Raw genomic sequence first — 16329 nt, 5'->3', positions numbered from 1 at the left:
ACCAAATACAGGAAAGAAAGACCTGCGCACAAATAAAGCAAATAGGCGAGTGATTAAAAAACGAACCACTAATGATTCGAAATTTTGAACTTATTCGGTTTCGAATTTCTCAAATTTAAAAATTAATCAAATCTACTGTGAGATATATTACAAGGAATAATTCAATTCTATTTCAGATTTATAGTTTCTGTTATAGATTGCAACTCCTTGGAAGAAATACTGTCTTTCGTCAATGTACCAAGGATTCTAATTAAAAAACTATAGTTCGTGGGGATCAGGAAATCACTGCTATTGTGCACAATACAGTAGCTTAATCTTGAGATATTATCAATAAATAAAAAAATTAAATTATATTTTGAAAATCTGCATATGTGTATCCATACAATATATATACAAATATAATAAAGAAATAATTGCTTTTTGCCTAGAAATATTTATGATCAGTTTTAATAGATTACTGCTTTTTAATATATATATATATATATATTTTTTATAATATATACCGATTAGAAGATTCACATCTCATCCTTATTATCTTTGAACTTCTTCGTAAAGCCTTTGGAGACTAGTAACTCGTTACATTCTTCTCGAGTCAGTTTAGACAACACTAACCTTTCTACTTCCTGCAACATTTTCAGAAATTAATAGCAAGATATTATAAATATAATTCATATTAATGTCTTTATTGTTGAACCTCTTCGTGACTGTTGAACAATACAAGTTCTGGTATTGCACCTGGGATATGCTTGAATTCTACATTATCACTGCATATGTATTAAGGAGAAATAAATAACATTACTAAAAAGAATGTTTATTACTCTTTATTAATCTTTTATTTATTATTGTTTTTGAGACGTTTTATACTCTTGAACTCATTTTATATTGAAAGAGATAACTATTTTTAATGAGTTAAAATAGTTTTCTTTCAGTAAAAATTATCATATAAATGTCCAATTTTATTATATGATAAAATTGAAATACCGAATTTAATATGTACAAAATTCTAGGGTTAACAATGAAATAAGAAAGAAAAAAATGTTGAAAACGTAACATATGTTAGTGATAGGTAAAGATGTTTTTTTAACTAACTCCACGCAAAAAATTATTCAACGTGGTTTAAATTTTATGCTGAAGATATATAAATATATAAAAATAATTAATATAACATTTTAAAGGATACTATTGTGGTAGGTCCTCAAAAATAAATTGCTTGACATCCGGCAGTCGATTAAGTGAGCAACCACTACAGCTCTGAAAAACAAACATAACAATGACAATGTTATAATAATTTATATGAATCTATCTATATGAGATGCGACAATAATCTATATATTTCATTTAAAAGTACTTGTAGGATAAAACATATGGTATATGTCTTAGGGCCAATTGTTCCACCTTCGGGTAAATTTTACCTATTAGGTAAATGTGGCGATCCATGCATGTGATTGGGTATCTTGCTATTTACCTAACAGATAAAATTTACAAAAAGATGGAACAATCGGCCTATAATAATGTAAAAATATTGAGTGCAATAGTTTGAATTATAAAGTAATTACATCCTATTTATTGATTTATTTAACTCAGGCTACATTACCTCAACTCTTGCAGACATGTAATAACTATCCGTAGAATTTACGACAGAAATAATGGAAAGTATAAGTGTAAACATGAGTACGAAGGAACTAACAATTGCGATGGATGCCATGTTTGTTAATCGATGGTTTAACGTAGTTTAACGAAAAAACAGAACTAGCGGAAGATGATGGTTCCAATTTGTTATAATTGGTTTATAACGTTCTTTTTAAATTATCGATAACACACAGTTTGTTCATTTCAAGCCACGGCTGTTTTCATACGGACACAGTATACACACGAACACCTAGATGCGATAGAGACTCTAGAAAATAGATCCGGAAAATGATGTCTCCGTTCTCATTGGCTAGAAAAGGATATAACGCGACCAATTGAAACTTCCATCCAAGCGCAGCATAATTTGAATACGGTGAAACAAAAAATTAAAAAAAAAAACTTTCAATTTTCTTAATAATTAAATAGTTAAAGTTAATATATAATTAAATTATTTTATTACAACATATAAAATTATACATAGATTGTTAAAACATAAAACAAAACTACTTGACTATAGAATACTTCTTACGGAACAGAGAATTCTAATTATAACTCATTTCTAGAAAAAATCTGTTCCGTCGATCCAATTATCGATCCAGCTGCGTGTAAAGAAAATAAAACTACTGCTTCGTCGTTTCACCTATGTTTTGTTCTTCCAACTCTTTGATTCTTCTTGAACGTTCATGAACAATATGCTCCAAGTTGTTATAAAACTCCGAATTTGCGGCAAAAAGACGTTTGAAATCACGACGATGCAAGCGAAGCAGCTCGCACACTTCTAAAGCGATAACTGATTCTTCTCTGCGTTGATTCGGATAAATCAAGCCAGCTTCACCAAAGTGATCACCATCATGAAGATGACATATCTTTAAAAAATATATCTTATTGCTTATAACTATAATTTTGATAAAATTTCCGATCGATGGATCCCCCTTGACCTTTATATAATATATATATATTGTCGAGTTCATGATCCTGGGTGCAAATTGGATATTTGCGTTGCACATTCTTCCATTATTTTCACAATAATTGCTATCAATAAAAAGATGACTATTGTCTAACTTATTTATTTTTGTTTTTTTAATATATATATTTTTCTAATACTATAAACAAGAAAACTGAAATTGAATCTAAAACCAGCGACCATATAAGACGATATAGTCACTCACAATTTTTCTTTAATTTAAATTGCCGAGTTGAGTTTTTATCTGGATTAAAAACCTAACTTAACCAGTTTTCACAGATAAATTAATGTATAAACAGGGGACGTATCAAATGCTTAATCCGCCGCACCAACTTATTGATACGTGTACCGAACAATTTAACGGTGTAAAGGAGGTCATGGTAGAAAAGACACATCATTAAAAACAATTTTTTTTGTTAATAAAATTTTAACAAATAACAAGCGATGGCCAAAAATTGTTGGAGGTCATACAGGGTCATGATATTACACATGTCCAAGATCAAGATTATCGAAGAGGGGGTCGGCCCTGATCGGAAATTTTACCGAAATTTCAAATAAAGCATAAATATGGATAAAACGGGGCTTTTTTGTCTATTTCTCACGATTGTTTTTATTTCTGAACAGCATCTGAACATTTGTAGATCGTAGGTATATACTTTTGTGCTTTAAGAAGCAGTCATCATTGTATAAGGTAGTTATTAGATAATGTTAATGCAAAAAGATATATTGTTTGTTTGCAAGTCGACAGAATAGCCCCTCTGTACCCTAAATTTTTTCTATATAAATATTTTTAGTTACTTCTTTTCCGGAAAAAGTGATCAATGCAACAGTTCCACTAGCTATAAAATACATACATTCGCCTTCAATACTGACTTTGTAAATTACATCACCCTTAAGATATATTACTGGCTTCAATGAATCTACGATAAATCAGTCTATCATTAAAATCAAAATCATCAGCTTTTGAAACAAAATTTCAATATGGCGTTAGTCTCTGAATAAGTTGAGCGCAGTTGAGATTGTCATATACAATTAGCACAGAAAAGCATTAAGGTGTCTTGCTAATGTAGTATCAATTAGTAAAACTATAATAATAGTATAATAGTATAATAATAGTATTATACTAGTATATATAGCTAAGCTATAGTAGAACTAAATATTATTATTAATACAAGAAATAAAACATTACTTATTAAATCACCAAGAACATTACGAGGTAAATTGCGAAAAATCGTGATATCTAACAATCTTTGGCTACCATGGAACAGAATTTCTTGATTTAAATGACCTAAGAGAATATTGGAAAATATAAGAGAGAAATATATACTTTATCAGCTTATGTTTTTAACATTTTAAAAATTAGATAACAATTCAATCTTCTTATTCATTCTCTTTGTTTTTAACTAACCCGAAACAGTATCGGATATAATATTCTCTTTGAAGAAAGAATCATAGTAACGATACTTGTAATAGAAAATCAGTTTATTTTGTAAATGTAGCGGAAGCTTCTTCTGATGAATGTATTCTTTTACTTCGTGTATGATTCGTTGATATTTGAGTTTTGGTTTTGCAGACGATTCCAAAAGTTGTAGGATCGTAACTGTGATCATAAGAACTCTCTTACCATCGAGTTAATATTTATTTTATTTATATTTGTGTAATGGATAAATGTAACATTATTTTAAGGGGATGCTAGAGTAACCAATTTGTGGGAACATTGCAGATTAATATAATTTATATACTATGTATATATATATATATATAATTGACTTACATCAGGTTTGGTTGTCGCTCCAGCATCCCCTTAATAAAAATAAAAAATTGCTATGGAATGCAATATTAAAAATTTAACATTAAAAAATGTTTTATAATACCAATCAAATAAATTATGTAGCCTTTTCCCAAAAGAAGAAATATGCATCTTATTATTGTGTCCAAAATACCAAAGCTTCCGAATTCTACAAAATTGGAACCAATAAAGTTACTTATGCCGATATGCACAAATATTAAATAAACTTCCCAGTCAGATACATCATCAAGTTTCGTCAATGCATCTGAATTCTGAAATTCCGTATTAATAGGAAGATAGCGTATTACTGTTCATTTATTTCGTATTTTAAAATAATTAAAAAATGTTCTTAACAGATTAATTTACTTATAGAAATCACCATACTTCCATTGTTTTTCCTTGTACATGCATAACGATATATGGAAAGACATAACTTATACAACTAGTCCAATGAAAAATTATTAGTGTTAAAATGATGAACCATATTGTTACGTGGTGAACTTGAGAAATCCCAAAACTCTAATTAAAAAAATAATACAAATTTATTTATTTATATAAAATTCAAAACATTATTATTTAAGGGAATGCTGGAGCCGCCCGTATTACCGATAAAATTAGCGTTTTTGACGTTTTCGTTTCTATTCTATGAATTATTACGAAGAAATGGGATAAGAACGAAAACATGAAAAACGCTATTTTTATCGATAATACAAACGGCTTCAGCGTTACCTTAAACATTATATTATTTAAATGATAATTATATAATTATAAATTACTGTATTGATGTGTTGAACATTTCGTCGTACAGTAGATATGCGAATCAATTTTAAAATAGGCAAGAATTCGAGGATAAGTAGTATAGAATTTGAATTTGGACCAGGCGGTAAGATAAGTGTTGGATAAAGCCACATGTATGGTACTGAGCTGATAAAGTCAATGAAGAAGTATCCCTTTATATAACGTCTGTTTAAATATGTAATTATTACAGTTCTCACTTTATATATTTTATTAAATAAAGTAGATGATAGTGAGCAATCATTAATTCATTAATTAAATTTCCAGACAATACCATGTAACTTAAAGATAACATTATATAACAAAAACACATCATTTAAAGATCTGTCAGACATCATACCGTAAGACATTTTTAAGATGTCTTACATCACAATTTTTGGAGACATACGTGCTGTCTGGACCGTATATTATCATGACACAATCACCGTGCTATTAGAGTAGTATCAAGAAAAATCTCATGTCCATCTGGAGATACAAATCCAGTAATAAAATTCAGAAAAATATCGATAATACAAACAGCGTAAGTCGGATACACGATATTCCAATATTCAGGACCGCTGCTCTTTCCAATTCTGTAGAAGCATATAATATGCGGAACTGTTATGAAAATATATAACAAGGTCACAGTCATTATTGTGTCCCAGTAGAACCTGTGATAAGGTATTTTCTTTTACCTTTGTGTTCACGAAAGAGTCAAAGTTGATTTCTTAAATTTTTATACCTTAACATACTACATGGATGAATCGTCCATCGATGAGGTGATCTTGAATGTCTTTTCTTTTCAAAAGCAACAGCTGTTTGGCTGCGCAAAATTGAACCTGTTAAAGGATGTCGAGTAGAAACAAGAACAAGCTTCTGAAGATTTCGTTTCCATCGATTGTAGAATCTCGCATTTGGGGGTAATTTTGGAAGATTGCTGCCGGATGTCCTCGGCAAGTCGCATATATGTATGCGTAAATTCGTTCGTTTCATCAAGATATTCGAGTCTCGAATTGTATTGACGCTGGTTGACTTGTCAATTGCTGTCAACGATAGTAGCAAGATAAGACGATCGCTTAAGAATTAAGGATGTAGGGCGTGTTTTTTAATTCACCGATTGATCAGTTTTACGTGTTGCTATCGACGTAAGAATATAACGTATGGACTTAGCAACTTTTATATGAAGATGGTACATGTGGAGTTACAAAAAAAACAAATGAAGAAATTCAAGCCTCTCGTGAAAACCTAGAAACAACGCAAATGGCAATTATTTCAACGCAGTTGCTGACAGCGATTTGTAGACAACATGGGATTCATGAAAGAGAATTTAAATTGTGATAACAAGAGTGAAATTAAACTCCGTTATAAAAAATATTCTCATTAATTTTATCACATCTTATCAAATCGCAAAATCAATATTACTGGTATATAAAGAAGATCAAGAGAAACTTCACTCTATGGAAAATAATAGCGGAGATCTTCGAAGGGAAGAGAAAACATCGAATTCAATACTATCGGCAAAAAAAACAAAGAACCTATAAGGTAGTAATTGTGATGCAGAAAACTACCTTCCTTGGATTGCAAAATGTTGTAAAATGCGTCAACGTGTATTTGAAACATTAGAAACTCTGTCTAATGTCAATAAATGTGCGCAATATTTAATTAAAGAAATGCCAGGGGAGACGTGAAGGCGACTTGTTTTGACATGCCATACCTTCCCACTTATTATCATAATTTCTTTAGGAGGCCCGTACACACTTTCTATAACAATAATCGTAAGATGTATCATATAAATTAGCAAATTAGTCAAGAATCAGTCGATTAATAAACAATTTTCAAAAACTTTCAGCTCTGATTGGTTAACTGTTACAGCACATCTTATGATTATTATTATTATGGAAAGTGTATGGACCTCTTACCGCTTACAAACCCTAGCACATAGAAATACTTAAAATATAAGATTTAAAACACACACACATATATATATATATATCCTTTTTACAAATAAATTTTTATATAAGTTTCTCTTTCAACAGTCTTATGATACAACTCGGTATATGGATTATTTGGCGGATCATCCTGAAATAAAGCAGCTAATCGCGGATTATATCCAGATTCTTCTTGTCGGTAATTAATTCATTTACTAGATAAACTTTGTTCAATATTCGACAAGTAGTATTTAATTTTTCATTATCAATTTTTTTTCAGTAAAACCTGTTAATGTCGTAGATTTCACGATACAGCACTTCAAAGCATTTGCCCGAAAATTGAAGGTCTAGAACACCATCGATATACTGGCAATGCAATCTGATATTGACGTAAGTCGATATCTGTCAAGAGACTAATCTGACCCTGTGGCTTTTGCAAGATCTGTATGAAAAATATAAAATTTACAATTTAATAAATTATTGTTTTGATAACATAAATAAAGTTCATAAAAGTTTGTGTGTGTGTGTGTGTGTGTGTGTGTGTGAGAGATTTATTCATAAAATAGTTTATAAAAGTTAATAGCTATGTATATTTTTTCTTATCTTTTTTTACAAATATATCTATATTAATTCAAAGCTATAAACAAAAAAATGGAATATACGTAATTCATAAAAAATAATAATAAGCCTAAAAGGCTCATAGCTCTGTTTCTTCTTATTATTTTTTAATTTTATTGAGCCTTATTATAATTATATAGTAATTCATAAAATGCAATATTACTAATTTTATCAAGCAATAAAACTTCAAAAGAGCAAGGACTTTCATTAATTAATTCACAAAAATTTTTTCTTTTTTTTTTTCCAATCATTTACACTTATATCAAATTATATAACATTAAAAGCAAAAATTCATTATAAGTTTTATTCTTGCATTATACAATACATATACTGAAAATTAAATTTTTTATAGTATATTAGTTATACGTACACTTCCATGCAATCACATCTAAATTAAAACTTATGTTTTAGAAATAATTTTAATTTATTATAAAAAATTTATTATACAATACAACATAATCTAAACTACACCAAGATACTCGACTGAAATATACATAGTATTAATTTATATAGAGTTTTCGATATTGCACATGTTGCGTAATGAAGTATTTTACCTTTATCATTTTCTTCCAGGTGTTATTTCTTTTTGCGAATTGCATATCACACAATTTTCCTAAAATTTAAGAATACTATAGTAATTTATAAATAACAAAATAAAATCAATATAGACGAAATACTATACGTACAACCAAATCGAAATTAGGTAGACAATCTTCGTGAAAACAATGCTTACAATAAAATACAACTATATTTCGTGGCTCTAGAAAAAAAAAAGTGAGTTATAATTATGTAATTAGAATTATAAGTAATTAAAAAACCAGTTACTTATAAATACCTCTTACAATTATTTTCCTATGGCAAGCTCCACACATTTGATCATCTGTAAAGAAAAAAAATCAATGATAGTCTGATCATAAAGAATAGTTAAATTAGATGTCACAAAGAACAGCTTGCTGTATGATCCAGAAATATGCAAACCGCAGCCCGCGAGCCGCATGCAGCAAATTAATTTTTTGCGGCCCGCCGGCTCATCATAAAAAATACTAAATGATATTTTCTATTTTATGTAAACGATCCAAACAATAACATTATGCATAACAATTTAACAGATTCATTTAATTATATAAATATTTTTTAAAATCTTTAAAAATTTATAATAAGAGAAATGTAACTTATATTATAAATATCATAAATAAATGTTTGTAAAACATTCGATTTTTAAAAATTATTTTAATATTTTTATTCCTAATGTTATTTGTTAAAATTCCTTATGTTGATTGTAAAGATAAAATTAAAATAATTTTTGTAGTTATTTTTGCACAAAGTGTATAGTTGTGTAAAAAGTTAAAAACAATCATCAAAATGAATAATTAGAAAAATATACATTTATAATTTTCTTATTTATATTATAATGTTTTTAACTATTAATTTTATACATAATATATTTATATATGGGGCATCTTTTTTTCTTTGTTAAATTAGCTGCAGCAAATTAGATGTAGAAAAACCACCTTGCATACAAACATAAGGTCTGTTTTTTATTGCTGCACTCTCCAAACGTGTGCATACGGTGCAATAAGTTGAAACAAATATACGAAACGATATCAGTATTTGTTTTTCTACTTTTCATAAAGTTCTTAATGCAAATATGTATTCCTTTTTTTAATATTAAGTATCTGATCTTAATTATCTATATAAAATTAATTTTTTAACGACAAAGCCGCTTATGTATAAGATTATATATCCTCAATAAATGGACTGAGTGTCTACATTGTAGAAGATGACAACCTTGTTTTTGATTTTTAGAATCAATGATTCTATAAAATTGCATACCATCGATAAATATGCCATTTTGATGGCAACGAACAAGTCGTTCGTGAAGATTGAAATAATCGTTAGACAGTATTTTTTTGCAACCTTCCTGCACAGACACCTGCAGATTGTAATCGCACATCATTTTAACTAATGCTTTTTTTAAGCCTGGAATTTCCAAAGTAGGTTCTATTCTTTGCACCATAAGCCTAGGATCAACATAAGTGCCAATTTTTTGAAGAAGGAATGTAATAGCCGCTGAAATATATAAAAATTTATTTTGAATTAAACTTTATTTAAATTTTTTATTGAATTTAAACTTTATGGAAACTTTAAATTTTCTTTTTAAAATGCTCTTTAAGGTCACGATTTGATCCATACCAGGTTTGTCAAGTGAGTAATTAATTAGATCGTTCCATAACTCTTCATCATCATGTTCTTGACAAAATACAATTGCACTTTCCATGTCGTTGAGTTCTCTTGTCATGAGCGCTAAAGCTTCTGAAGTGTTTCCAATTCTACCTAACAGATACACCATTTCTGGATAAAATCGACGTTGGTTACAAATATCCAGAGCCTGTTGTATCGGATAATTATCAGAGCGACGTAAAAGCGGTAATAACTTATCTCTCGAATAGTCGGCATACAATCGTACCAAAAGACCATGGTACTTTCCCTTTGAATCCTTCGTGTCTCTCTTATCTAATGCATCTAGATACTGAAAAGGAACAAATTATATAGTTAAATCATTATTAAATTAAATCCCTAATATTCTAGTTTGTTAAATCCCTATTTTTAATAAAACATACACATGTGCGTGCACATAACACAACAAAATTATAAACATCATAAATATTACGATTGAATTACAAGATATTAAATATTATTTGTAAATACATGCATTCTCTTGCATGAAAATTGTGTTACATTGATTCTAAATATAAATAACGATTACCAAATATAAATAACGATGATTATGTTGCAATTTTTGTACAACAATGTCAGACGGTACTCTGTCCTTTTCTAGAAAAAATTGTATGGCACGTTCTGTGTCCAGATCCATCAAACCTTCGATCATGTCGTATACCGAATTATACAACTGATACTTTTGGATCAATTGGAAAACATCCTTGTGCCGCAGTTTCAAATACATAGCCAGCGCTTTATCGTATTTGCCGTCGTGGATGTATAAAATGGCTAACGCTTCTAGTAATACGTTCTGTCGTTGATTGTGAACCAGTAAATGTTCCAATACGCCATTTACTACCGCCGCCACTGTATATAAATTTGGAGACCATTCTTTGACCAATTGTAAAAAACCGTCGGGATCCATTTTTAGATATTCATATAGCACCATTTCATAGATAAATGGATCGAGAATAACATCACCCCGAGGCAAATAGGATGAAATTGAACGCAACTGATGGACTCTAGCAAATTTGTAAACCTGTCTCGTGGGAAGAAAGAAGGCATACATCAGACCAAAGCAAAAAAATTGATAGACACAAACTTAAACTGCAAACAACCGTTTTTCAAAATAAATAATGCAATCATTTTGCAACATAAATATTTTTTACCTCTTCCTCCCATAATTTTTTATTTCGACCTAAAACTTTGAGACAAAGTTTTCCAGCTTCATCGTATTTTCCACATGCTAATAAATGATCCAAATAAATACGTCCAACATCTAATACAGTATGCCTCTTGCAATCTTTGCCATTATTTGCTGTTACAGCTTCTAAAGCTTGTTCAAATTTTCTGTGGCTTAATAGCCATTCAATTCTGTCGTCTGTATCATATAAACTAGCCACTACAATATCCTTCGGGCTAACAATGAAAAATCTGTAAAGAATTTTCCTATATGCAGAATAGATCAAGAACATTTTTAACTCTTTGATACAAAAAACATAATTAAATTAAAAAAATATATATATTTTTCAAAGTTCTTAAAAATGAGAAAATATAATTGAATTCAGATTTTTGTTTTACATCTTTAATATCAGATAAATGTATTCATAATTTGTGAATTATTGTGTGTGTATCACATTAATATTCTAGAAAAATAATGTTTATTAAAATTAATTTTTAGTGTATTTAAAAATTATCTTTTATGGTTGATATTTAATTTATTTTAATATCTTATTAAAAATAAGATCTTTAAACAAGTTGCTATTGTCACTTCATACTATTACTACCTTTAAGAAATACATAAATTGAAGAATAAGAGGAATCGAATTTGAAATCAGCCAACTATGAATTAACCATTCTCACATAAAACCATGCATTATCTCTCAAATTCATTTTAATATAACAATTTTATGATATTGATTTTATTTTTACCTGTTTTCTTCTTTTAAACAATCCAAATGATAATCATTGCAGCTATATTCCTTGTAGCCACGTAAGGTAAGAGAATTTGCACATATTACTGAGAAATCTTGATATTTTGGTTCAACCACATGTAGAGTCGGACGTTGATTCTTTCCATCTTCATCTGGTTCCTTTAGGCAACCCAATAATATTAACTGATTCTTCAATGGTGCTATACCAGATATATAAAAATCTACTTGAAATGTTGACACTAAAAATAAAATGTAATTAATTATGATGTAATGATTCAAGTAATGATTCTTCTAAATTCTAAATGTCTACTAAAAGCATGATTTCAATTTTTAGTAGTTTTGTACTATTACTTCGTCATTAAAAGCATAAAGTGTATTTTAAAACACATGTATTATAAAAGCGGTCTATTTCTTTGTACATAAAATTTATGTATTAATAATCACTCAATAGCGATAATATTGTAAGATTAAAAAATACAAAATGTTGAATAAACCAACAATTTGTTTCATAAACACTGTAAATGCAGATGATCTCGAATTTATGCTGACAAATATATTCTATTTCTTCACAATGTTTCTTCAAAGAAAAACTATTCACAATTATATTCATTTGTATATATTTTATTCATAATTGTTCATTCTTGTTAATTTAGTATAGTTCTCATTCTAATACTTCCACATTAAAAAGTACCTTCAAAAAGGATAAGTAAACTTTATCGATTACCTGGATCCACTACAAATTCAGGCAAATCACGATTGACCATTTCTTGCATAGTACGTTTCCTAATATGACAAATACGGACAATGTCTACCCATCCAATCAATAGCGTCTTGTCGTCTGACCACTCCAAATTGCACCTGTAGTGTTCTGGTGATGCCCTGCATGAAATAATATACAAAGTCACATGAAATATAATATATAAAATGATTTAAAAAATTTCTGTTCTAAATATGTATTACATTTAGATCATGTTTAACAATTCCTTTAAGGCTCAGTTAGGCTGCATTGTTCCATCTTTCGGTAAACTTCAGCTGACTGTCCTATTATTCATTCTAATTATATATATAAAAAATACATAAATTATATGCGTGCGTGTAAAATTTTATATGTATATTTTAAATATACATATAAAATTGGAATCTATACATATTGCACATGTATATAAATATACATGCATATGTGTACATACAATTTATGTATTTTTATTGTTAAATATGTTATGAATAATAATATCTTATAATATCAGTAATAGAATACTTTTAAACTTTTGAAATAGAATACTTTTAGTGACTGATACAGATAAAAAACGATTTCAGATTATAGTGTTATCCCTGAGACTGAGCGTTGAATGTTATGATAAAACAGCAATAAAGTGAAGAGTACGAACGGTAATAGACATAAATACATACACAACTCAACTTCAAACCAAAAGGACCTAATCTGGACAGCTCTGCAATAAATAAATTTATCACATAACACCTGTTCCTTTTAGCTAAACTTCTTGCAAGGTTCATTTTTTCTCTTTTTCTGTTCAATGTGGAGATAAAAGAAAGAAAGATGAACCGTACAAGAACTTTAGGTAAAAAGAACAGATCTATAGTTTATCTGAAGGTGAAACAACTGGCCTCAAGAAATACAAATGGTAAATAATTTCCAGACATTCATTTGTTCTATTCATAGTTCTCTTAGCAAAATTTATTTAATTTTGCAACATCTATAAATATTGTACAGAACTGGGTATATATATTCGAAATACTTTTATTTTCAATACAGTATTTATAATACAATTGTATTTTATATTTTGTATTTTAGTGTAGCACAAAAGTCTTTTTTGCATTTTGTACATTAAATAAAAAAATTAAAAATATTTTGTATTTTATAATTTAAATTAAAAAATTAAAATTGTCAATTTTAGCATTTGAAATATAATACTCGCCACACTCACGTACGCACGCACGTACGCGCGCGCGCATACACACATATTTCAGTTTTTCACTTCAAAATACTGAAATGTAAAATACAAAATACTTTTATATGCTCTATACTGAAATACAAAATACAAGTACTATTTTTCAAATAAAAGTATTTCAAATACATACATGTCCAGCTCTAATTGTATATACACTTTTCTGCAATGCTTACTCTGCGGTACAAGACCATTTAATAAGTCCCAATGAGCATCTAGCATCTAGATCATAGACTCTCACGCCAGTGTCAGAAGCCCATGCAACAAAGTGACCAAACCATGCAACAGATCTGACTCCACCTTCTGCTTCACAAAGCACTGTTGGCTTCATTCTGGCCAAAAAAGTTTTCTCATAAAGTATTAGTTTGTCATCACCTATGGATTGCAAATATTTATTTATTTATTAAAAATTAAAGTTTATATTTCAAAAATTAATTTAATTATAAATTTCAAAATATCATATCATGTATGCTATAAAAATTTAAGAAGTTAAAGAGATTAAACCTGTAATAAATCTTCTGCCATTACCACTCTTATAATTTGGATCAATTGCTATACTCTTGACTAGTCTACCCATGTTCATATTATGATTGTTTTCTGTACTATACAGTCCATAAATAAAAACCTTTCCATCATCACTGCAAGAGGCGATAAAATCTCCGTTATAGTCTATGGATATCTGATTGACTGCTACTGTATGTGCCTGTAGCATTTTAGATTTAATATTGTTTCCCTGATGATCTAAAAGATGGATCATTCCCCAATGTGATCCCAGACAAAGAAACTAGATCAAAAAAAGATAAAATTAATTTAAAAAATTAATATCTTGCTTTTTTATTCATAAACTTAAAATAGTAATTGTAGAGTTTGGCTTTTTTATCTCCAATGTTGATAAAATTAGGCTTATTTGACATGTTTTTGCGTAAATTAAATAAATCTGGTAAAAAAGTGTCACTGTATCCCATGGACCAAAATATTGATTATTAAAGTTGACAACTCGGTTTAAAAAACATGTAACATCGATGATAGAGAGGAGAAGGAAAAGGACATATGAATGAGGCTGAGAATAAGTATTTTTTGCTTCATTAATACAAATTCTCTGCTTGAGAAATACTAATTCCATTAAAAATAAATTATTTTCTATATATATTTTATTTTACAACAAAGAATTTGTTATGGTTAGATATTTATCTGCTTTGAAAACACAAATTCTCTGCTTCAAAAACAAATTCTCTAATGCAAAAACAAATATTATATAAAAAATAATTTGTATTTTTAAAGCAGAAAATTTGTTTTTAAAGTAGAGAATTTGAATAACCTTCTATGCGCTCCATCACAATGTGACAGATTTTCTAACCTGAGTCTGTCAACTTGTATCAATTAATATCGTAGTTGTAAGGCAGAGCAACACTTTTCTGTCAGATTTGTTCATTTCATGAAAAATGTATCGAATGAGCCTAAGTTTGCCAACATTGAAGATAAGGAGGTTAAACTTAACAATTATTGATAAAACAATTTAATATACTTTAAAATTAAACTTCTACTCATATAGTGATTCCTACTTTTGGATGTACAGCAATGCAGCTAGCTGCGTCATTTTGCAGAATATGTTCCAAATCATTACGTATCCTAACATATTTTAATCGAGGTTCAATTTCATCCATTTCTGAAGAATCTGAATCTTCCTGATTATTTTGTTCATCCTACAATCGTAGTTTTCTATTAGAAACTATCCATCGTTCCATATAAATGTATATTTTAATGATTATTATTAATATTATTATTCCTTATATTACACAAAAGATTATTAAGTAAAATAACTTTAAAATAAAATTCTTAAAAAATTGCTAAAACTAAAAAATATAATTTGAGAAATGAATGAAGAAATTCATAATCTAAAATAATTTTAAGAAATAATATTATTTACACTATAATATAAAAATGCAAACAAATAGTACAATACAAACACTAAGTGCTCAACATAACGCAATGATAAACGTCTTGTGAGAGTTAAGAAAGGAACCTAATAAATCGCGATGATACTTACTTTATTAGACGTAGATTCCATTTCTGCTTCTCAATCTTTATAGACACAATCGATACAATATAACGAGTTAAGGAATATTGTCAAAATTGGTTTTTTCGATAAAAATAAAATAAGGTGAGGTTAACTTATATAAAAGTTTTTGGGGTTACTGCTACTGCTGCTGCAGCCAGTGGCTGCGTTCAGCAGAAAAAGTACCTTTGCAACTGTTGTAAAATCTTTAATACAATTAAGATTGGTCATGCCCTTAGTTCCTGACTGGATCTAAATGTATAAACCAATCATATTCAAGAATTTTACAATATTTTAATATAAGTTGCGCTTCTCTATATATGTAGGACTCTAGAGGTCTGTTTTCTGTGGCTGAACTAGTGTACACTTTTAGAACTTAAAGTGAGATAGGTATATACTTTGATACTTGTCGAAAGCGAGAAAGAGAGTTCTAGTTCAGTCTTCAGCTAG

At 28.7% G+C, this 16329-nt stretch overlaps 3 protein-coding genes across 3 annotated transcripts; all 3 read right to left on the bottom strand.

Annotated features, from left to right (window-relative positions):
• Nucleotides 1–479: 479 nt before the first annotated feature.
• LOC108782158 (selenoprotein M) lies at nt 480–1805 on the bottom strand. The gene is made up of 4 exons (XM_018550338.1): nt 1595–1805; nt 1181–1251; nt 695–764; nt 480–623 (listed from the first exon to the last, which is right to left on the bottom strand). Exons 1-4 carry the CDS (start codon nt 1703–1705, stop codon nt 516–518), a joined length of 360 nt encoding a protein of 119 aa, XP_018405840.1. The 5' UTR covers nt 1706–1805; the 3' UTR covers nt 480–515.
• A 444-nt stretch (nt 1806–2249) lies between these two features.
• LOC108782045 (potassium/sodium hyperpolarization-activated cyclic nucleotide-gated channel 1) lies at nt 2250–6692 on the bottom strand. Its single transcript, XM_018550194.1, has 9 exons — nt 5899–6692; nt 5603–5827; nt 5159–5345; nt 4767–4901; nt 4537–4654; nt 4002–4193; nt 3783–3881; nt 3392–3513; nt 2250–2495 (listed from the first exon to the last, which is right to left on the bottom strand). The coding sequence occupies exons 1-9, from the start codon at nt 6147–6149 to the stop codon at nt 2250–2252; spliced, it is 1575 nt and encodes a 524-aa protein (XP_018405696.1). The 5' UTR covers nt 6150–6692.
• A 463-nt stretch (nt 6693–7155) lies between these two features.
• lt (vacuolar protein sorting-associated protein light) lies at nt 7156–15943 on the bottom strand. The gene is made up of 14 exons (XM_018550223.1): nt 15871–15943; nt 15386–15526; nt 14328–14607; nt 14000–14198; nt 12581–12735; nt 11855–12107; nt 11092–11356; nt 10470–10961; nt 9896–10232; nt 9536–9772; nt 8538–8582; nt 8389–8462; nt 8257–8315; nt 7156–7526 (listed from the first exon to the last, which is right to left on the bottom strand). The coding sequence occupies exons 1-13, from the start codon at nt 15889–15891 to the stop codon at nt 8262–8264; spliced, it is 2553 nt and encodes an 850-aa protein (XP_018405725.1). The 5' UTR covers nt 15892–15943; the 3' UTR covers nt 7156–7526; nt 8257–8261.
• Nucleotides 15944–16329: the final 386 nt, after the last annotated feature.

Source organism: Cyphomyrmex costatus, unplaced genomic scaffold (assembly GCF_001594065.2).
Source record: "Cyphomyrmex costatus isolate MS0001 unplaced genomic scaffold, Ccosl1.0 scaffold97, whole genome shotgun sequence".
NCBI classification, from domain to species: Eukaryota; Metazoa; Arthropoda; class Insecta; order Hymenoptera; family Formicidae; genus Cyphomyrmex; species Cyphomyrmex costatus.
This window is presented reverse-complemented; position numbering and strand designations above follow the sequence as displayed.